At 40.3% G+C, this 23,907-nt stretch overlaps 4 protein-coding genes and 1 pseudogene across 5 annotated transcripts in view; 3 read left to right on the forward strand and 2 right to left on the reverse strand.

Annotated features, from left to right (window-relative positions):
- Positions 1-23,907, forward strand: part of LOC145484216 (TNF receptor-associated factor 6-like) — a 42,896-nt gene that overhangs the window by 12,956 nt on the left and 6,033 nt on the right. The gene's annotated exons all lie outside the window — the stretch shown is intronic.
- Positions 515-14,722, forward strand: LOC145484265 (uncharacterized; annotated as a pseudogene). The gene is made up of 6 exons (XR_014048996.1): positions 515-681; positions 2,330-2,381; positions 10,108-10,205; positions 10,629-10,793; positions 12,716-12,793; positions 13,128-14,722. The product of XR_014048996.1 is annotated as an uncharacterized LOC145484265 (transcript).
- On the reverse strand, positions 5,121-6,702 carry LOC145484269 (uncharacterized). The gene has a single exon (XM_081462911.1). It carries the CDS (start codon positions 6,317-6,319, stop codon positions 5,381-5,383), a length of 939 nt encoding a protein of 312 aa, XP_081319037.1. The 5' UTR covers positions 6,320-6,702; the 3' UTR covers positions 5,121-5,380.
- Positions 6,758-9,145, reverse strand: LOC145484319 (uncharacterized). Its single transcript, XM_081462957.1, has 2 exons — positions 7,702-9,145; positions 6,758-7,331 (listed from the first exon to the last, which is right to left on the reverse strand). The coding sequence occupies exons 1-2, from the start codon at positions 8,245-8,247 to the stop codon at positions 7,119-7,121; spliced, it is 759 nt and encodes a 252-aa protein (XP_081319083.1). The 5' UTR covers positions 8,248-9,145; the 3' UTR covers positions 6,758-7,118.
- On the forward strand, positions 20,216-23,116 carry LOC145484289 (TNF receptor-associated factor 4-like). The gene is made up of 4 exons (XM_081462931.1): positions 20,216-20,592; positions 21,863-21,914; positions 22,565-22,663; positions 22,937-23,116. The coding sequence occupies exons 1-4, from the start codon at positions 20,423-20,425 to the stop codon at positions 23,105-23,107; spliced, it is 492 nt and encodes a 163-aa protein (XP_081319057.1). The 5' UTR covers positions 20,216-20,422; the 3' UTR covers positions 23,108-23,116.

Here is a 23,907-nt window from a genome sequence, read left to right on the forward strand (position 1 = left end):
TGAATCAATATTCTAGGTATTGGATTGCATCAATACTCGAGGAATTGGATTGAATCAATATTCCAGGTATTGGATTGAATCATGAAAATTAAAACGTTGAATTAGACCAAAAATTTTATTTGCCATCGGATTGAATGCCTTTTTACATCTTTAAATAAAACCATTATTTTAAGGATTAAACATATATTGCAAGGATTAAATTTTGCTACAAATGGCTTGCCATACCTCCATCAGTTCAGCCCTTTTCCTTTTCTTTCCATCGACGGCTATTTGAATGTCTCTTGCATTTAGGAAGTTCTGTAGCTCTGGGACTTTCATACTTGCGAACGAAGAACCTTCATTGTTCGCCATCTTGATGATTTTTTTCCCTTGAGCCTCGTCTTGATGCTCTAAAATAGTTACCAGGCTTTTACGTACAAACAATTCGAAATTACGTGGCGATAAGGAATGTTTGTTCACGCAAGAGCGAAGACTACTTCCTGTTTAGCACAGAACGTGAAAGTGATATATGGCGACGGGTGGAAATAATGTACCCGAGCTAGGCGGGTATGATTACGAGTTTATAAGTAGAGTTCCCGAGGGCTGGGAATGTCTTGTGTGTCATTTAACATTGAAAGATCCTGTGCAGATTGTGGGATGTGGACACAGACTTTGTACCATCTGTATGGAATCCCTTTGGAGGTACACGATTAGTTTATCATTGAAACCTCGGAACTCTCAATGTATCAGTTTGAAAACTTAACAAATATTTGGGTTAAGGTGACGGTTGATTTATTTTACACTGAGTCCAATACACAAGAGCTAGTTTCGTGTTTGAATTTTTATGAGCAACAGAAGGTGTTGCTTGAACGGCATGATCAACTATGGCCGAAACGAGCGTAGAAACGAATTGAGATATATAGCGAGAACTGTAATAATATTGACCTAACGGTAAACAGGCTAACCAGGGAACGGTATTCAGGCTGACGTGAGGGCTTTTCAAGCGAAGTCCGCTCGGGTCCGTAGCTGCTTTCACTTTGGTTTGGTAACAGGTTCGCCTGAATAGCAGTCTAAGCTTATTTACGGTTTAAGCTATCAACTAGTAGTAATCAAAGATAGTGATAGTGCGTTCGACGACGTTACTTCAATATATAAACCTTAAATTATTTCACTAGCTGACTTTCAAACTCGTCTATTGCTAAGATCAACATTTTTCATCAGCTACCGAGATTTTACAGACAGATATGCATAGTGTCATAGTCCATGCTGGTGAAGAGATCTCCGATTTGTTGACACGTTGCGTGACAGCGCCAGTTTCCGCAGACTCGCAAGTTACTTACATTTATAGCCTTCAAATTTCATGCTAAATATTCTCACATAACTGGTGGTGTCTAAGCGTTAAAGCTAATTTGTAAAAGTATATTTTTTACGTACATTAGTCTAAGCTGGAAACACAAATATAAGCAAACATTTGCAATTGTGTGCTCGTTTATCGTCAGCGTAAACAAACTCCGTGCGACTGTTCGAGTATTTCCCCTGATGAATATAGTAGACAGTATTTACATAATTTTGCCGTTCCTTGGTTTAGGCTCACTCTTATGGATCTTGCCTTCAGAGTCCTTTTCCACCGATTCCAAACAATATTCGACCGGATGAAGACTGAGCTATCTGTCGTGACTGGACCTAATCAACAAATCCAATCAAGATATAGCTGTTGCCAAGGTTAACATCCCAAAGCCAAGGGATTCAAAGCCGTGTTCGTTAACGCATAAAATAAACAAGTAAGCGCACTAACACACGAGGGAAAACGTGAAACTCGACTCCCGCTAGAAACAACGCACATGATCGATGGAATTGACGTCATTCGCCCCTGAATAATTTTTCGAGGGGGCCAAATTGGTGTCGATGACTACATAGTCCTAAAATGTCGATTTCGACTGGATTATGAACGCGTTCTTTGTCGAACGCAACAATATAATGACAGGTTTGGCATATTTTTGTGATTACCTTTCGGGATAACTCGTCCTCGGTTTATTCCTTGGTTTCGTTTCTACAACTTCGCGGGCCAGTATCTATAGTGGTTTCGTTTCGTTGTTATTTCGTTTATTTCGATTGTTTCAGCGCGGTTTCGGTTCGATTTGGTCATGTCGACGGGTTTCTTTTCATTGTTTCGGGATTTAGTATATGCTTGTTTGGAAAATTCCTAATTTATTATTTTGTTGTTTATCACCTGCACGTCAATTACATCAAGGAACAATAATTAAACAACACTGCCTCGCGCACCTTGATGAATTTAACGCGTGAATATTTCTTTTAATTATATATACATTCACTTTTTTGTTGTGTTCAGGCGCCCTTCACCGTCATGTCCAGCAGACAGACAGCCTTTGTCATCCGAGAAGGTAATAAATCATGCTTGTCACATGGTCACGCAAACTCGAGATCGTTGAACGTAGCATTCAGTGCATGACAATAAGTGACATATGTATATACAACGGTGACATAAGCATAACGACATAAGAAGGACGTTATGTTTCTATGTTGGCAGTGTGAACGTCCTGACATAATGACACAATAGCAACATAACAGCATGACGACATAAGGAAAATTATGTCGCTATGTCTATGTCGTTATGACGTCATGTTTCTGATAAAATAAGTGTGAACATTAGTTCGTATAGTGATCGTGCGGGTGAGGGTAGTTCTGAAAAGAAAAGTTGTTGGTGACTGACGTTTCGACAACCTGAGCGGAAGTCATCTTCAGAGTCAAGTGAATAGTGTTTGTCAGTCCTCACCCGAAAGATCACACTATACGAACTTATGGCGCGCCTTTCCAGTCAATATTCAAACAACCTTTGGGGATTTTTATTTTCTTTCTAATTAGTATGCAACACACGTGATCACATGACCGGGATGCACTTTTTTTGCCAGTTTCAAAAGCAAAATGGCGGATGGAACTTTAAGAGATGGCAACGAGAGAGGCCTTTACAACTTCGTAGAGTCTCTTCGTACCCTGTTGATTGGTATTCAGAATTTGAACACACAAGATGTCTCCGTTGATTACTTTGAACAAGCTAACTTGCGCCTGGAAGATGCAATTTTAACTTTACAGTTGCTATTAAACAGTGTATGGCAAAGTGAGGACTCTGTCCTTCAAGATTTCAAGACAATAGTAGAAGCTGTTTTGACAAAAGTGCGCTTGGTTTTTCGTGTAATGACAAAGTATGAGGAAAGAAATTCCGTTGAAGCCACGGTGTCAAATTCATTCGCTTGTCCTACCACTAAACTTACAGGTGCAGGAAGACCAGTCATCGTCATCGAAAGAGAGCAGATCGAATTCTTACGCGAACTGCATTTCTCCTGGGTAAAAATCGCTAGTTTGTTAGGTATCAGTGAAAGTACCTTGCGTCGAAGAAGACGGGAATTAAATTTGAATGATGACAGCGAAAACTGGACTGCATTGTCAGGTGCGTGGTAATTTACAGACTGAGGTTATCTGTACTAGTCAGTGTGTTTGGATAAGGCTGTCTGCGAAGAAAGGGAGTTCAACATCGAAAATAAGATGTAGTCTCGGGTAAAATAAATCTTAGAAGCCATACCCTTGGGCAAAGTATTGTAGGTTTCCCAAAATCCCGTCTCACTCAGTGATGTACCGGCGATAAAACTTTCAAACTTTGTAATTAAAGCATAACTTCTTTTCAGATTCTCAGCTTGAAGACGGTGTTAAAGAAATTAGAAGCATTACTCCAAACATTGGACAGCGAAGATTGCTTGGAGCTCTCCGAGCAAGGGGATTTCGAATCCAGCGATGGAGGGTTCGCAACTGTCTTCGTACACAAGACCCGCTTGGGACAGCACTTCGCTGGAGCACGCCGGTTTACCGTCGGAAGTACTCTGTACCAACGCCAAACGCTTTGTGGCACATAGACGGGAACCACAAACTTACCAGGTACAGGTTTGTTGTGCATTGCTGTGTTGATGGGTATTCAAGGGTTATTGTGTATGCCACCCTAACTGATAACAACCGAGCAGATACAGTGTTGGAGCTCTTCATCAAGGGAATACAAGAGTTTGGCTTGCCCTCAAGAGTAAGAAGCGATCATGGACTGGAAAATATTGGAGTGGCACAGTACATGTTGGAAAATAGAGGGCTGGACAGAGGAAGTATCATAACAGGAAGCTCTGTCCACAACTGCCGTGTTGAGCGCGCTCATAGAGATGTTTACGCTGGTGTCCTTTGTCACTTTGCCAATATCTTTAGTGGAATGGAAGACATGGGTCTTCTTGACCCGTTAAACGAAGTACATTTATTATCATTGCACTTTGTCTACGTACCAAGGATAAATAGGGCATTGCAACACTTTACTGGTCAATGGAACAATCACCCTGTCTCCGGTGAACATCAATTATCTCCCCTACAAATTTTCGCCTCTGGGATTTTGGAGAACATGCACTCTGGATACTCTGGAGTTGAGAGTATTCTACATCCAAATGAAATTCCATTGTATGGGTTTGATCCAGATGGACCTTTCCCGTTAGACGACGACGACTACCAGGTCTCAATACCAGCAGTTAATGTTCAGCTTACACCACAACAACTGCATATTTGGAAGTCTCCTGTGACCCTTTGAATGACGATGGTGAACATGGTAGAACTCAATATTTGAGATGCATAGACATCCTTAGGAATCATTTCAACATATAAGAAACTTTGCTTATATAAGGCCGTTTTGGTGGTAACTATGTTTCAAAACAGGTGTTCCCAGCATCCACCTAACCTGAAATCCGTTGTTTAGAGAATGAAAACGGGGCCACCTAGAGAATTAAGATCAATTAACGCCTATCAAACTGGCACCACTAATTGTAAAACGCGGAATATTAATTGGGTAAAGTCATGTTTTCTTTTATGAGGATTGACTGGCTGGGTAGCATAATTCACTCTAAGAGCGAGACATTGAACAAGAGAAAATTCTGACAGAAAGTTGTCAAGAGAGTTCTTTCCTCTTGCTTCCCATTTACGGTAAATAGTAGACCACTAACTTCAATCACAGATTGAAAACGTAAACAATGTGAAATTTATTATTTTGCCTTCAAATGTTATCGATCAGAATGGAACACAATGAATACAACTTAACCCTTACAACAGTCAGAAAAAAAGTACATTAAAATCTCAACAATGTAAAGCTGCATTCGTTTGAAAATGTCAACTTTCAACAGATAACAAGCTTGATACTACAATAAGCAATTAGCTAACTAGTATGATTCACAGGAAACGGTGCACAAATAATTTGTGCATTGTTGTTACATGTTCTAAAACTGTAAATACCCATCAAAGGCAGAAGACACAGTCTGTTCTAAATCAGCTTGCCACCATAATGGCCTTCTTTTCGTCACAAGGCATATTACACAGTATCCATTTCCCAATAATCTGATGCAAGTATTGCACTGAACTCCTCTCTAAGTTCAGGAAATGATTGATAAGTCGAGGATAGCTCCAACACAGTATTACAAGTGTGGGCAATTGGTCGGCGACCCAAACCAGATAAGTTGGTGAAATTTACTTGGATTGCGTCAAAAAGCATGAACTCAGACCCACTGATAAACCTTACAAACTTTGATAATTTCTGAGGTGTGTCAAGTCCCTTAATATACCGTTTGAGAAACTTAAGGCTATCCCTTTCCCCATCACTCTGAGGGTTTGCCTCTAGGCAACTAAGGATTTTGCTCGTGGATGGTATTAACAATTCATACCTTTTGGAAAGTGCTGCAAAATCAGGAAAACTAGGAAGAAGAGTACAAACTATATCCTTCCAGCAGTCTGCAATATACTGTGGCTTCTGCAGCAGCTCCTTGTGGGCTATTTCTTCAATAACTTGAATGACATTCTCAGAATTTACCATAATTCGACAGTCATAGTTACAAAGTACTTCTAAAAGCTGGGACATTTCATCTTCATTGTCCCACTTCATATCACCTGCAAGGCACTTGCCAATCAAACATTTTTCATCTACTGAGATGTAATTTCTAAAGGATTGAGTCAGCATAGCACTAGTTACAGCAGATTTCCCCCAAAAAAGACAGGCAAGGAATGTTTGAGACAGAAGGACTGGTAGGTATTGACAGGTTAAATATCCTTTCACCAAAATTCTGCCAACAGCAACCCATTCATCCCTTTGATAGTCATGTCTTACAAATGGTACACGCTCATTTTCTCCAACAAAAAGGGAATCATGTGTTTCTTTCCAAAAAAGAGAGAAAACATCTCTAAGCAACCCAACACCTCTGCCCATTTCTTCAACTCCCCTAGCATCAATTACTATTATCTCTATGTCTTGACTCATAATTAATGGATCTCAGAATAAATCAATCAAATCCTTCTTAATATTTAACCTGTGCACTTGGATGATACGTTTTGGTAGCAGGTGAGGTACCGGTACTGATACAGGTACATGCTCAGATGATGCATGAACAATTTCAGAGTTACTGCCTAAAACAGGTGCAGTTACTAGTACAGGTAGCTCAGATGATGCCAAAGCAATATCAGAGTTACTGCCTGTCCCTACATCATTTAACTCTGTATTTTGATGTGATGTTTCTGCTTCAGTTGGAAATGGTACACAATAAGGTTGTGCAGCCTCCTGGCAGGAGTGGGGCACCACAGCTGGATCTGGCCTCCCATCGCTCTCCCCAGATGAAAGCAACGCAGGGATTCTTAGTGCTCCACTAACACTAAAAGAAATATCAACTTGTCACAAACCATAAAAAACAAAGTGAACTAAGTGGCAATGATGTAACATACTATGTGTTCATCTTTACACAGATATCCACAGTCACATGGAGTTGCAATAATTACCAAATCAATTTATGTCCTGCCTAGGATTGAATAAATATCTGAGCAAACAAGTAAATAAATAAACAATAAAATAAATAATTAAATAAATAAATAAATACACAAATCTGTTTGGAGACAAACTGGATAATATTTCCAACAAAAAGCCATTTTCATGCCTCGTAGCACAAGCTTGGATGCCAATCTATCATAAACAAGGTTATTCCACTGCATTGGGTAGCTACCACATAAATATCCTTACAGTGAGGAAAAAAAAAAACTGAAAGAAATCTATACAGGTTCTATCTTGTTCAATGCAAAAATTCACAAGAAAAAGTTCCCCTTGGAGTGCTATCTAATACTGAATTCTCTAGCTCCTCTTCAGTTTCACCCTCATCTTCAGATTCCAAAGGCACCAATGATCTAACATAAACAGCTCCTTGACCAGCCATCCTGGTCACTCTTTCTGCATCTAGAGTTATGCCATCTGCCAACTTAGGAGTTATTAGCTTTCCATAGCATGGCTAGGTTAAGAAAACCACATATTACTTGCAGGCTTCTTGAAAAAGTGAAGGGTAAATTTAATGAAAGAGTAATTAAGTTAAGCTTATGCTAATGTTGTGAGAAATTGTACAATTTATTGAGGGGGTGGGAGCGGGGCAGTACCAGAGCAAGTCTGGATAACCCAACAACTTCTGCTCAAAACTGCAAGTCTATTACTCGAGTCACTGCAGGTATCCTCTTGTGTGGGCAATTTGTTGGCAAAATAGTATAAATACGTATTCATAAATAGTGCAACTACAACAAATGCACAAACTGAACAGCAATGATATTATTATTGCATTAAACGTAGAACAATGTTTAAGCTTATAATACAAGTAGAAAGTTACCCACCTTGACATATTCAAATAGCAAAAGCTTTGGAAATCGATTCAATATAGCAGCTTTGAGGGAATTTGCATCCCAGCTCTTGTCAAAGGGAAACTCGTGGTAGACAAGTTCTCTCTCTTCTAACTGAAGTCGGGTTGTATGTGTAGGCACTTTGTTGATCTTGGGACTGCGAATAAGGACTAGATCCTTGTAAACAAGTGTCTTGGATGGGCGGCCTTTGGTCGACTTAATGGTCTGCTTTGACCTTGCTGGTCTTCTACTAGTGCTTTTCCTACTAGCTCGGTTCGAGCCAACAGTCGGAAAGAGAGTGGCAAGCCGAGCTTGAATAGAACTGCTCGATGTTGGTGACGTCGAGGATTGAATGGCACGTTCGTTCGACTGAAGTTCCTCGTTGTTCACCTGATGATCTCCGTTGTTTGGCTGACTGACAGAGACGGCCGTTGAATTCATCCGAGGTATAACATTTCTCGTAAAACCAGGTCTCAAATTACTTAAAATCTCTAAGGCATCCGCGGCCGCACGACAAGCAGTAGACAGCTCTTCCTCCATGTGACCGACAGCTAAAATGGCGGAATGAAAAAGTGCATCGCGGTCATGTGATCACGTGTTGCATACTAATTAGAAAGAAAATAAAAATCCCACTTGGAACGAAAAAAAACATGGAATAAATATAAAAAAATATAGAACGCATATAAAATAAAGAGAACAAAATAAAAAAATTAATGAGCTAAACACACATATATAAATTAATAGGAAGAGATATAAAAAATATAGAAGCAAAATGAAAAATAAAGAAGCAAAATAAAAGATATACAGAAACGAAATAAAAAATATGGCACAGAAATGTAATGGATGTATTGTATATTAAGGTTGTTTGAATATTGACTGGAAAGGCGCGCCATACGAACTACTGATACTCCTGGGTTCAAACCAAAGTGTGAACATCATCGACATAACAAAGTAACAAAAAACCAATCAGAGCGTCACAAGAATTGTCGAACCCAGTCCGCCACTAGCACTATTAGGGACTTTAAGCAAATCGCTACGGCTGGCGCTGATACGGCTGCCGGAAGTAAATTTCCCCCAAAATGAGACACTGCACATGTACGTCGGTTGAATCCAGCCGTAGCGTGAAATCTGACAACATGAGTCGGGATGTTTTGCCGTAATGGCTACTACGTCTGGTTTATTTCGCTTCTCTGGCCCTTTTCAACGGACATCTCGGCATTTTAAGAATTCCATCGGATACTATATCCTTTAAAGTCAATTTAAGTCAAAGATTGTGGCAAGTTTGCCTCTCATAAGCTTGTAAATCCGTATCCTGAATTTACGATAAGTTTTGGCAAAGGTGTTGGAATGGCGAAGTGAGTCGAGTGAAATATTCGTGTTGAGCACGAGGTTGTTTTTCTTCGGTTAAGTTTGCTTTGAGGGTTTATGAAGATGTTTCATATCTGCAAAACTATACGATGCTATTTTGCTTCTTTGAGTATTGATACATTTGAGTTCTTCACTCGATATTCTTAGAGATATTTGTCTCTGAAATTATATGTTGTTATGATGTTATAAATTGTTATGGTACAAAGTGTGTAGCATTCGCTTTCGCTCAGAAATAATCTGTTCATCCTAGGAAGGCGAATAACGGCTATCGTCCTTTCGGCGAAGCCATTTGGCTGTGAGAAACTAAAAAAAAGAGATTTTAAACTCCTTAGCCGATGTTTCTTTCGTCTTTGTATTTCGCTAGAATTTGGCAGACCACCGAGACGTACTCTCCCCAGACCTTTTCAGCCGGGGCAGCCGTAGTAGCACCAGCCGTAGCGATTTGCTTAACTCCCTATTTTCAAAATGGCAGTGACTGAGCAAGAATTGACTGTTGGCAAGCAAGAAATATTGACGGCTCGGATAGATGAAGAAACACTTGCCAAAGCAGTTCGATGCTATCCAATATCGTATGACTAAAGTACGAAGGAATTTTAAGGCCAAAAGAAGTGTATCCTGCTCCATTTTTCACTTAGCCTTATGTCGTTATGTCGATGTTCACATTACCGACTCTGTCATTATGTCATTATGTCATTATGTCGTTATGTCCCCAGTGTGAACTAGGCTTGATAGGGATAGGCCATTTCCGAGCTGCCTTTTGCCTCTGTGTCAAAACGAGTCTACGTGCGAAACCATCCATACGGAAATGAGTTCCGCCTTCAGGTTCATTTTTATGAAAATCAAACTCATTTTCATAAGAAAAACTCGTTTTGAAACAGAGGCACAAGCTAACTTGGAAGTGGCCTATAAGACAAGATTGACTAAATCAGATGCCAGAACTTCGATAAGTAGCGAAAATTATATTAAGCTGGTCTAAAATAATTTTTTTTAACGTTCTGTTATTTCACGCGCATGGCATTTTGTTGATGGAAGACATTCCAGATATCGGCTGTCATCGCCAAATTCTGGATCTTCACGTGAAATGTTCTCATTCTGGATGTTCATGGATTGGAGAACTGCGTACTGTGGAGGTATGTTCTTCTGCCTTTTCTTATGAATGTCAATACAAAATTTAAAACCTAAATATTAAGACTTAACATTACTAAAGAGTTAAAGGCGTATAAAATCGTATATACAGGGACATCATGATTTTTGTCACAAACAAAGAAAAGCGAAAACCTGTAGACAGAAAAAAAAATGTTTCAACTTGAACTGGATATGGAACAGAACAAGCAAACTGCAACGGAAGGTCAGAATCACATCTAATGAACGGGAATTTATGTGAAACTGCTACAGTAGTAAGGCTGTAAGACTGTTACAGCTTTGCATTTTTTCATTGATAACATGTTGTGACATGCCCTTCGAGGGTGCCAAAGGTGGACATTTCACATTGCTGCTTGCTCGCACTGCTAACTGTTTGTCGTATTTAACAGTTTATTTATTTACATTTCAAGAAACACCAATCAGAATGCCTCTTCAAAGTGGTCAAGTGTCCAAACTCAGGTTGTACAAAGATGCTCAGCAAGCGAGACATGAAAACTCACGAGACATTAGAATGTTCTTGGAGGAAAGTGAACTGTGAATATTGTCAAGAATCAGTCATCATGAAATAGAAACAGGTTTGCAACAGGTTTCTCCCGGCTAAAAAAAGTAGTTAAAAAACAGTGGCTTACGTTTGCTAAAAATACTAAAAGGTAGAACGAAAAAAATCGGAAGAAAGCCGGAGGTCAGTGAAAAACGAGCAGACATTGACCACCTTTGGAAAAAGTGAGTTCAGCTCAGGTATTCAAAATACCAGTCGAAGAAAAAACTGTCGAGTCTTTGTAAGCGGTAGCGATTAGAAAGGAAACCATACATGATTGAGAGCGACTTAAACACTTCAGTAAGCTCGACCTTATTGTTCAGAGCAAAGTGTTCATCGGTAAGCAAAGAGACTGCGATTACAAAACCGGTTACGTTAAGCGGCTTTATGGTGGCTGCATGAACACAGTTTTTGATACCTGTTTCATTCACCTTTTTCTCTAAAATCCTTGATCCCTCGATCACCATAAAAGGCAGCAAGCAAGTTAACAACACAAACGTTGGTTTTTTTGATAGTTAAGCTGACGTAGGTGCCGTTGCCACGGTCAGATATCGTCGAAATGTTTCGCAGAAATGTACAAACCCAGTATGAAAACGCCATGTTGATGTACATTCGTTGTACACCAATAAGGCGGCCGGAAAATAGTGTAAACATTTGAACTTACTTTGGCTATCTAGGCGACTGATTATCAGCACTGAACAAACAAGCATTTCCATAAGCACTTTTCCTAATGCTCTAACTTCTAAAAGGGCTCAAAATCATGAGATAAGTATACATTTTTCAACAAACTCGATCGCACCTCCATAAACCAGAAATTCAAAATGCTCTGGTTTCCAAACGAAGCACGCTATTGAGCTGTAAAATTGTAAACAGATGTAAATATACCGCCTCTTATGCCTGGTGAGGATAAAAACTTTGGTGGCTCTTTAGTTTTGGATTTTAGAAAGTGATGACGTCAGGTGAAAACAGTCTACTTCCTAGATAGCTGTGTTGCAAAGCTGGGCCGAGCACAGTTTTCGCGCGCGCTTTTGCTAATGCGTTTCAGCGCGCGCAGGAGGATCACAAAAGACAAACATACGTCGATAAAGCGATCATTTTATTTGCTCAATGCCCACGCTATCTCGGCTACTTTTCTTCATAATTAAACACAGCGTATTGATGGTTTTAGTCTTTTATTACGAAGGTATGTTAGACAATGCAACAATGCAAAGAACCTAGCAGTTCTCAGCTTTTTCTTTTTTACCGAAAGAACCCAGTTTAATGCACATGCGTAGTAAGTCAAAAAATTGCGATTGAATTAGAAATCGGAAATAGGCCTATTTCTTGAGAACCACTCATTTGAATTTCAAGAAAGTTGCCCGAAAATACTTTAGGAAATAAGTAACTGCAGTTTTGAAAAAAATTTGAACTTTAACAAAGGAAATGCTAGATGTTCCAGTGAACCTTCAACAAGGGATATTAAAGATCTCTCTGTTAAATTATTATTAAAATAGTCTTAACTTGTGAGCATCGCTACAAGCTTGTTGCATGCAAATTATAAAGAAAATCTAATAACTAGATTTTCTGCAAATACACAAAACCGATTATAAAGGCCTGTGTATATTTATTCATGTTGCCATGGCAACGGCACAAACGTCAGCTTAACTATCAAAAAGCCGACGTTTGTGTTGTTAACTTGCTTTCCTCCAGTTTTGGCGACCAAAGGATTAAGGGTTTTAGGGAAAAAGATGAATGAAACACAGGCATCAAAAACTGTGTTCAGCCACCTTATCGTGGGAGCAAATTAGTAAAGACTACAGGATGCTGAACTTGCGCAAGCGCAAGTCGGATTTCCGTTTGATGACGAATCTTGCAATGTAAAACTAATAGTATTTGCAAGATAGGTGTAAATGTTTGTGAACCCAACTTTTGACGATCGAAAGTGCCTGAATTCAAACTTTTTATTATGATTTGCTTCAGAAACATTTTGATATCTGCCAAAAGTTTCCAGTTCTGTGTACTAACAAGTGTGGTGTGAAAGATATTCCGCGAGAAAAGGTTTGTTTTATAACCTTAAAGGGGCACAGTCAGAGTCCAGAGATAGATGCTACTGATTTACTCGAGATGAGGGAGAATAATCAGAACAAGAACACTCAAAGAAGCACAAAAACCTGGGACAAAGTGTTTGACCTGTGGCGTGGTGAGTGAAGCGAAGTGAGAAAGTTCGAGGAGATTCCCGAAGACGAGCTATATAATTAATAGGTAACAGGACTACATGGTTATCCAATTTGGAAATTGGACAGCATGGAGTCCTATTACATCTACCAATAAATACTTGAACTTTAATCAGCCGTCGTTGAGATTCTAAATGGACTTGTTTCTCTGTTTACAGTTTCCGAGATCAGACGCCACATCTCACTCGCAAACTCAAATTGAAAGCCATTTGAAGTTAGCCCTCCGCGGTCTAGAGGCCACTCAGCATCAAGTTCATGAGCTTGTTACCGTAGTTAAGGATCAGTCACAACGGATAGAAAGACAGTCACAACGGATAGAAAGACAGTCACAACAGATAGAGCGACAGTCACAAGAGATAGAGCGACAGTCAGCAAAGATAGAGAGATTGATGTCCAAGGATAAGGAACAGTCAGAGAGGATGGAGAGATCAATGTCTACAGTTCAGGGTCAGCCACCGCAGAGAGAGCGACGTGAGCCGATCAACCAGATTTTTCCGACCCCGTTCGAATGGAAAATATCCAACATTAAAGCTGTTTTTAAAAAGGCAACAAAGAAACAACAAAAATTAGTTAGTGAACCATTTTATTTGTTTGAGGAAAATTATAAATATTTATTGACAATCGTAGTACGTACCCATTGCAATCTTACATGCTTAATCCAGAAATAGACGATGATCTGTGCGTGTATATCAAAGTTGTTCCCGGACAATTTGATGCGTGGTTATCATGGCCTTGCCAGGAAAAGGTTCGTGTTACCTTAGTTCATCAGGACCTGCTGCGTAATAATCCTAAAAACATATCACGTGTGATTGACTTTGGCAAGGTATCCCGCAATCCGCCAATAGATGATGGTCACCTTATTCTTGAATTAAGCAGAGATCAGCTACCATCATACACCAAGGATGACACCATTTTTATAAGGGTCAACAGAGAATAGAGAGATTAAAGAAACTGAGCGGCAAAACTCTCACATTTACCACTACAATACAACACAATACAAGTTTATTGTGTCATTCGCTTAGCTATTCAGGTGGGAATCTATTCATAAAGCAAATTTATTAAATCTATTTTGAAATCACTGGTTATCCTTACAATCTGATTGGCTCTCTGTGGTGCGATTTATTCACGAATCGCACTATGCCTGCGGCTCGTGTTTTCTACATTTCCCTCGTGTTCTCAAATGCCCGTCGTGTTTTATCACAGTTTAATTTACGGCTTAGGCTTCTTTATTTGTTAAATACTTTATGTAGTAACAATTGGTTAAGGAAAGGTTATCAGACTTCCAACCAAACTCAGTGTGGTTTAGCGAAAGGGTTGGCATGATTAAAACACGATTCCCCAGCGATGTAAAATTACTATTGCTGCAGCCGCCCTGAGATCCCATAGTATTCAAATATTTTTAGCAGCCCAGGTACGCATGCGTGCGTGTGTCTGCGTGTTGGCTTGATATTTATAAATTATAACATTAATGATCATTCAAGCAACATTTACTGCCTGTCAAGAAATGGTTTTTCTTCTTCATATTGTACTTTGGTTATTGGTCGATTGATATGTAGCCTAATCAGCCGATGAAAGGCATTCTACAAACCTGTAACTGTGCATACCGTATTTTAGGTAATTATACAACACTTAGACCTGAAAAAATAGTAATTGTACACAATTGTATGTTGACTTGTTTACCAGTTAAACAAATAAAAATCACGGCTAACACTTCCATCCACCTAGTTTGACTTTGTTGGTTAAAGAATAACTATATTGTGGAAGGTCACTTTTAAATAATTAAATACAGAGAAAATGAATTTTTACAGTACAGACTTTTTTTACGGAAAGAAACAGAAGGCGCCTTGTCAAAGATGTCTTGCAACTAAAGGATAGAGGGTAGTCCTTATAATGGACTACATAGGGAGGCTCTGCTCTGCCCGAAAGGGCTGCATTTTTAGGTCGGAAATATATAAAAAGCTAGGGATTATAGTAACCGACACAGGAGGGAAAACTGCCATTTAGATACTTTTAAGACACTCAAAATGTCCTGACAGCATACTTATCTAAGAGTTTAATAAGCTACTCAGTCCAAAGAACCGAAACACGGGATGCAGTGTACGTAGTGTAGCTATGTGAAAGCGGTGCAAAAATGAAAAGTCTAAGAATCTTACCAATCAAATCACGTGTCTCCAGAGGCACCAATATACCTTGTTCCCAGGCCCCGCCGGCCAACAGGAAGGACTCTGAAGCCCCGGCCAAACGATCGCAACATTTGAACGCAACATATCCCAACATTGTTGGACGCAACATGTTGCGTGCGTTTGACCATCCTGTTGCGACGTGTTGCGACATGTTGGGTATTGAAAATTGAACTAGTGCGCATGCCCGGGCGCAACATTGTCGAACGCACCTGGCCAGACGACTACAACATCATGCAACATCCACAAATGTTGCATGAAAAATTTGACCATTTTCAAATTCGAGCCTACAACACCCAACATGTCGTAACATGTCGCAACACGTCGCAACAGGGTGGCCAAACGCGCGCAACATGTTGTGCCCAACAATGTTGTGATATGTTGCGTTGAAATGTTGCGATAGTTTGGCCGGGGCTTGAGGACGGGAGTGACTCTCATCGCGTCTTATGAGCAAGCAGTTTTCATTTTTCCTTTCTTTTATTTCACATCAAAGTTTCATTCTCACACTTCGTGGCTGATATGTACAGTTTACCTACACAGGCACGGAGTTGAATTTCTATCCTAGCAGTGAGTGAGTTTTTACTTGTCTTGAAAGCTACTAAGCGAACAAAGAGCCTTGAGTTGACGATCTAACCATCTCAACAAAGAAGATGGCCCGATTTAAAACCGTACTCTCCCAGCGTAAATAAGGTATGAAAGATGTTGAGGGTATTTTGATACAGTGGAACCCTGCCTTACGGCCACCCTGTTTCATACGGCCCACCTCGTTATCATGTATGCAGCCATTTTATTCCGGTCCGAACAAAGGCTCAATAAGTCATTTTCTTATTTAAAAATCCCTTTAATACGGCCACACCGTTAACGCAGCCAGATTTTGGTGGTCCGTTGGTGCACGTGAACGGATTAACGGAGTTCCACTGAAATGATCTCGGATTAAACAGGTCTACGTGGATATATCACACACTCGCTTTGTTAAAAACCTATTTATAAACTTTCTGGTCTCCGAACTATTACAATCCGCAACATATGTACAGTATTCTCTTTCCCAGCCAATCAGCATTAAGGGCATGACCGTCGCGACTTTTCCCGCGAAATCTTGCGACTTGTTTGTGTCCGCTGCTGAGCTGAACGAACTCTTTACCTCTTAAATCGGTTCAGTACGTTTTCAACAATAAATATCATAGCAAATTTAGCCCATGAAAACCAACGCAGCACATACAGTAATATCGAGTGCTACACGAAGAAACACTCACTGATTTTTAACTTTTGCTTCTTTTTTTTTTTACTTTTGTTGGGTCAACTGAGTAAAACCCAACTAAAGGTTTAGGTTGTTGGCGCTTTTTCCTTAATGTGGCCAAACGTTTATAAATATTTATGGGCAGTTCATTTTAAAAGGAATTCTACCAGATTAAATTTCACAATATGGTTATCAGGCGAGTTTATAAACACGAAGCTTTTTTTAGCGATGTCGTATGTCACGGTTGTCACGGAACTCTCCTCTGCAGCCGGGGAGAGGCCTTGCGTGACCAGCAATCCAAGTAACCGCTGTGAAGGAGACCAACGTGACCGATTACACCGAGATGCCCTAAAATTCACACTCTAATTGTTCTCGAAACACGATAAAAATATTAAATTATGACTATTTGCCAACATCCGCTGCCTGTGAAATATTTATATAATAAGAGGGCCCACAATAGAGGGGGCACAAAATATCCCAGAGGAGGGTCCGCTGCTTGGATAGTGAGGTTCCTGAGTAGCATAGGATGAGCCTGGATACTGTACCGCTCCTCATCATCGTTAGCAAAGTACAGGAGCTCTAGCGCCAAAGAGGTCCCTCACGCACTCTCCGTTAAGGCGCCCTACGGGGGCCATTATCTCCTACTTTGAGAGAACACGACTGGTGTATGTTCCCTGTGAAGGTAAGAGGAGAGTTGCTTTTAATAAGAGGATTGAAACAGTAACAAATCGCTCCACGGTTTTAATGTATAGTTTGAAAGGATTACAAGACGTCTTAATTTAGGTGTTTATTTGCGGACTTCTGTGAGGTTGTGTGGCAACTGCTGCATTTAGCAATACAAAGGCCTATATGCATCGAAAATCAATACGTCAGTGAAAGCCAGGCTGATCCTCACTGTTTGGTGTGTCAGTCAATAAACGTCACTGCCTAAATCAATGTTCTTTTCCAGTTCATTGGATAAATGTGAAATAACGAGTATAATAAATGGAATGAGGCTTTTTGAGAAACGCACGGAACACAGTAAGTCGCACTACCCAACTGCAAGCCAGAACCACACTAACACAACAAAAACGACAAAATTAAATTTCTTCTTATCATTAACCTATTATTTTAAGTCTTTAATATTTCTCATTGCTGTTTAAATAAACTGCCTTACTTTCACATAAGTCAAAGCCTAATATCAAGCTCATGTGGGAAAAGAGCTGAGACAGGAATTAATTAGAGATAGTAATACATTTTAGGACTAATAACAACCCACCTTGTCCTTATCTCTACCCAGCGAGAAAAGAAACGGGTTTTCATTTATGATTGACAGCTGCCAGACGTGATCTGTCTCAGTGCCTAGGTACCAGTCCCTATCATATTCTGTCATGTACTCTGCGAGTTCGTCCTCGCTTGTCACTTCCCACTTTTCGGGTGCTTTTTTGGGGAAAAATCTCTGATTGATCTTAGATCACTCGGAACATGGCGCATCAAAGGAATCAAAGAATCCTCGCCTAGAGTGGATTCATTGCTTTTTTCTTCGATGCACCATGATCCGAGTGATCTTAGATTGATCTGCTACGATATATTTTCACCAAGAAACGCACCGCCCCCTAGCTCATCCAGATACGTACTAAGACATCTGCGCGCAAATGTTCGCGTCGAAATCTGTTTCCATCGGTTAAATCTGCCGACAATTACAGGAATTGAAAACGCTGAGATTTCTCGTAGATTTTATGAGTGTATTGAAGTAAATTCACTTTTTTGTTTATGTGCACCAAAGACGTAGTAGGTAGGTTCGCTTAAAAAAAGGAAAATAATTTTACAAAAGTTCTGTCAATGTTATAACTATATCTGGACCGAACAAGCTTGGTCAACAAGATTTTTATCAATTTTCTAACAAACAAAGCTTGCAAAACTGGCCAGGAAGTTCCAGCAGTACTGATGAAAATGAAAAATTCTAGACAGCTTGATGAATCATATTGCGAGATTTATCTCACCCGGGACTGTCCACAGAACATAGAAATATAAAAATTATGAATTCTTCACTAGACGCTCAATACTTCATACCTGTAAGCTTTCAGGATTAGAGAATTCAGCTTGTTCTCCTTTTCCAGTCAATCAACATACATTGACCAAGGTATGTCACCAGCGTACGCCTTGTGCACGTGACCAGGGCCTGCTGCTACCGCGGAGGATCCTGGGAATCCTACAACTTCCACCAAAGCATAACAAGCACACGTTAGGTATTTGTAGAAGCCAGTCAAACTGGGTCAACTTTTTTGATGAAATTTTCACTTAAAACCTGGTTTTTTAGAAACTTTAGATTAAAAGATTCTTCTAGATCATCTATACCTTCGTCAGCTACAGAAAGAGCGCCAAAGCTAACAGAATACTTGTGTTTTGCAAGGCTCGTGAAGCTTTCATCTAGTTTTAAACTTTCTTGAGACGCTGTCACTCAGACTAGGCAAAGAGCCACCTCGACGGCGTTTAGCCCTAGCAACCCTTGTGGGTTGTTGTTGATTTTGGTTAGTTGAAGTATTCGGTAAGTTCTGTATCTGCAAGTCATCGTGACCTAACGGCTTGTCAAATGAAACCTCCTTGGGTAGTGTAGCGGGTAAAGCTTCAACTGTCATCGTCGCTTCTTGCTACATAAGGTCAATTGTGACTGGCTGTGTGTCTTCCTTTGTACTATCACAGACGTCCCAAACGCACGTTTCGAAGAATCGATCAAATATTTATGATTCATATACGCGTATCGAGTGAGAAGTGACTGCCTAAAGTGTGCGATGTTGTATTACACTGTTGGCCGTTAAGAATTTGAGTGCTCTACAAGGCATTGTATACACCGTATTCACAAATGGCGGCCCTCCTGGGCGAGCGAGCGGTCAAACGCGAAACCGAGGCGTTGTAGGACAAAAATTACAGATGATCAGAGAAGTGACCGAGTTAACATGTCTGTTTTGCTTCGTGAGGATGATATTCCTGGTTCATCTCTAGCTAACAGAAACCCAGCAGAGCTAAAAACTGAGGAGTTACGTTTTTGACTCAAATGCAGAAACGATCCAGCGAAAGGACTGTGGGCCGGACGAAAGCTCAACTTGTGTGCCCAGCCTTGACTTTGTCTTATAGAAAGCTGGGACAAACACCTCGAAACCCCCCAAAAACGATGAAGTAGGACAAACGGACAACAGAAACCAGGCAAGGTGAGTATATTTTCTTCATTTTATTCCAAAAGAGTAACATTTTATGTCATCGCGCGAATTTATCCTTCGTTATTTTAAATTCCATACAATGCCTTGTAGAGCGCTCAAATTCTCAACGGCCAAAAGTGTAACACAACACCGCGCACTTTGGGCAGTCACGTGCCACTCGATACGCGTATATAAATCATTAACATTTGATCGATTCTTCGAATCGTGAGTTTAGGACGCCTGTGGTACTATTAAACTTGCGGTATTTACAATAATTCACCAAAACCCAAACGAGAGTCTTGAAAAATTTTCTGAATTTCTTCGCAAATTTTGCGGTTGATCTATAACCCCAGTCAGCACGTTTTTGGCGTCTGAGTAAGTGCTGAGTATCAATGAATCGCATGGACGTAGAACGTTGGCTGCATGCTGGTTCAAAGACACCAGAGGCCACTTGCCTTCATGCACAAAAACATCCTGAAACGCATCATCTGCTCGTGTGGCTTCCATGGTGTGAAACGAGGTCTCTTGCAGCTCAAGGCCCTTCATTAGCATGGTGCAAAACCAGACTCAAAACATGCACGTATAGCCAAATCAAGTTATCCTGAAAGCATACCAAGTAATAAACACCCGGCGTAGGATAGCTTATAAATAAAGTGCCGCCTAATGATATAGTATATACACTTAGTTTAGAGGCTACCTGAGGTGTCACGCAAGGTCGTGCAGGCTGGAAGCCGTGACTTAGCCGAGCCGAAGCCTGGATACTGCTCCGTGTCCGCAATACATTTATTTCCGCCATCTTGGGTTAATCCTGGAAACGAGGTCTCCTGTCTTGTGACTGAGAAAGCGAAAGTAATATTAGCATGGCGGAAGGCGGAAATATACCCGAGCTAGGCGGGTATGATTACGAGTTTACAAGTAATGTTCCCGAGGATTGGGAATGTCTTGTTTGCCATTTAACATTGAAAGATCCTGTGCAGATTGAAAAATGTGGACACAGGCTTTGTAACATCTGTATGGAATCCCTGTTCAGGTAAACGATCAGTGTTGCATGTGTAATCATACGGACTGTGCATAATCTGTTTGAAAGCTTGACATCTTATTATGAAGTGCATCGATAAAGGTGGCAGTGGATTTATTTTACATTTAGTGCGAGTTTTCCGTTTAACACCAATGCCATCATAACGGCCAGCAATGCAAGTTTCCTCCGTCTTTCGGAATGTTCATGAGCAAGAAGTTTTGTGATTATTTATAGGCAGGACAAAGAACGAGACAACGATACGAATTTACCACCTAGACGAGCAAAACGAGACCGCGGAAACAACCGAAGCGACCAAAACGTAACGAAACTACCGAAATAAGCGAAACCCGTTATCATTCTTTCCTTTTTTGATTGAGACATAACTGTAGTGTTTGTAAGGTATATTTCGGTGCATCATACACAATATACTTAAGCGCGCAATGTAAGTTGGGAAGTTGATTATTAAAGCAGCATGGCGGACTTCTAGATTGGATTCGTGTGTCGTATCCGTTCATTGCAATAATCCAGTTCCATCGGTTGTGGAACGTGACAATAACAGTTACAAACGCGCTAATCTGCGGTCACTGTGCTACACTTTATTCAGACTGAGGGCTTCCTCATATGAGCCCGATCAACCAGGCTGGCTCGGTTTCCGAGATCACGCCTCGCCACTCTTTCCGTCATAAAATTTTCGATGTGTTCATATGAGAAGACGGGCTGGCCCGGCTACCGAGATGAAGGTTTTTGCGACCGAGATCTCGGTAACCGGGATGAAAATTTTCCCATATAAACACTCCAGCCCGGGTAACCGGGACGAAACTCTTTAGACAAAATAGCTTCGCTTTCGCAACTTAGCGGCCAAAATGGCTTAATTTTTGGCTTGAATGTATTTCCATTTTAGGAGTATACGAATTAATTTTATTAGTAAAGTTACAAGAGTCTACAAAGCTACGACAGTCGCGAACGATGCAACTGTTTGTTCAACCATTTTGGTTGTTTTTCTTGGATTTCTTCCCGGTCGACCGGGCTGAAAGTTCCCATATCAACAGACCACAAAACTGGTCCCAGTAACCGAGCCAGCCCGGTTACCGGGCTCATATGAAGAGGACCTAACAGTGTTCTAGCGGACTGCGGACTTGCACAGTTCCGGTTATAGCCTGAAAAGCTCTCAGGTTAGACTGAATAACGCAACAATTTAGCCTGTTTACAATCAGCTCTCAATAACGATGAAGTATGGTATTGGGTATTTTCAAGGTTTTCTCTTAACATTTTCTTTGTTCAGGCGCCCATCACCGACATGTCCAGCAGACAGACAACCTTTGTCACGCGAGAAGGTAAATAAGACTGACGCGGTCACGCAAAGTCGTGATCCCGTGATATTCAGTGCGTGACAATTAAAAGAGTTTTATAAGGGTCTCAATGAGGTTGGCCGTTAGCCGCAAAACGGGCCAAAAATTAAGCCGTTAGGTCTAAAAACTGGAAAAACTTAAAGAAAGCCACAAAAGTGAAAGTCTCAAAATTTCTTGTCAGGCTATTTTTGCGTCTTGTTAAGTGGCTTGATAGTACAGCGCTGAGAAATGCCAGAACACTATATTAGTCTGCAATTCATATGATGATACTTTTTTCCATGTTTCCCAAGACTTCAGCATGTTCAAATCTTTAACTTTTGTAAGTAATGAAAACTATATTTTTTCAATGTTTTAAAACAATGGTAATAAAGTACCAAGATTTCTGTTAGCCGCAAGGAAACAAATTAACTGTAAAAGCCACCACCACATTGAAACCCTCTTTTAAGGTGGGTTGTGCAGGTGCTATGCTTCAACTATAAGTGTGGAATTAAAACATGTTTACGGAGTAAATTGGTGGGATTAAAAGTTGACTAGAATCGATCTTTAAGCCGAGGAAATTTTGTTTAGCTCCTCTTAAATCTCATTAATTGTTCTCATGTTCTTTTATATTCTGCACTTTATTTTAATGATGGCAGATATTCTCAGACACTGCTTGTCATCGCCAAATTCTGGATCTTACCGTAAAATGTTCTCATTCTGGATGCTTCTGGACTGGAGAGCTGCGTGCTGTGGAGGTATGTTTAGGTGGTCGTCTAGGTGGTGTGGAGGTCACTTGCAATCACTGCAGGATCAACGTAGCATTTAAACCTGAATAATTGCTGTCGGTTGTTATTGGAGCTAAACAAAGTTAAAACATGAATAAAGTGTTAATTTGAAATAGAATATATTCGTACATATAAAAAACAAACAGGCAGGACAGTGCTGTAGACAGAGAAAAAATGATTAAATTTTACCGGATTGTGCTCATTGTCTTTCTTATTTTTATGTTTATTAATTTATATTTTAAGAAACACCAGTCAGAATGCCTCTTCAAAGAGGTCAAGTGTCCAAACTCAGGTTGTTCAAAGATGCTCAGCAAGCGAGATATGAAAACTCACGAGACATTAGAATGTTCTTGGAGGAAAGTGGACTGTGAATATTGTCAAGAATCAGTCATCATGAATCAAAAACAGGTTTGAAACAGGTTTATACAGTCTATCTTTACAACCTAGAACTCGCGGTGATCTTGAACGCCCAGCTATCTCGATCTTAAATATAATCATCTTCCTTTGGATACGCTCTTTCAGCCATTTACCATCATTCGGCTGTCCTTAGCCACCGCTAGTTTTTGGTTTCCCTGAGGGTTCGAGAATGTGGGGTTTGATTACTAAACTGTAGGTATGTCATAAACACTTAACATTTTCTAAAGGCCCCCTCCACACTACGCCGGAGAAATTTGAAAATTACGTTTCGATCCCACTGTAAAAACACATCAAATGCTTTCTGTCCGCACTAGAAGCCAGGGATAAATGTTTTCGTTTTTCGGCAATTCAACAGTTTTCTCTTTTGTTTCAAAACCATGTAGCATTTTTCCGTTTAAGTTATTCCCCTTTCAAGAACGCGCTGCATCAGTTCTAATGTGTAAAACTGTCATAATTCGCATAAACGGTGCATTTTAAAGCATTTTTGAACATTGTTTGACGCATTATAATGGATCCCAACGTGTTTTGTCTAAAATTGAATTGCAGCTTGTAATTCCTTCAATCAAAAGCGAAATGTCAGCCATTCGGAATTTGCCACGCTGGCACCGCGGGCGCTCACATCAAACTGGAAGACGAGTGAAATAGACAACGCGTATTTTGCTTCGTTCGCGGTCATTTTAGGACTGGAGTAGAAAACATTACGTGGTCTGCGAGGGCCGACAGAAAATTCTTGGGGCATTCAATCATGCACCGAGAATAGAAGAGTTCCGAGCGGTTTCCGAACATTTCTCGGTTTC

The sequence above is a fragment of the Orbicella franksi genome, chromosome 4 (assembly GCF_964199315.1).
Source record: "Orbicella franksi chromosome 4, jaOrbFran1.1, whole genome shotgun sequence".
NCBI classification, from domain to species: domain Eukaryota; kingdom Metazoa; phylum Cnidaria; class Anthozoa; order Scleractinia; family Merulinidae; genus Orbicella; species Orbicella franksi.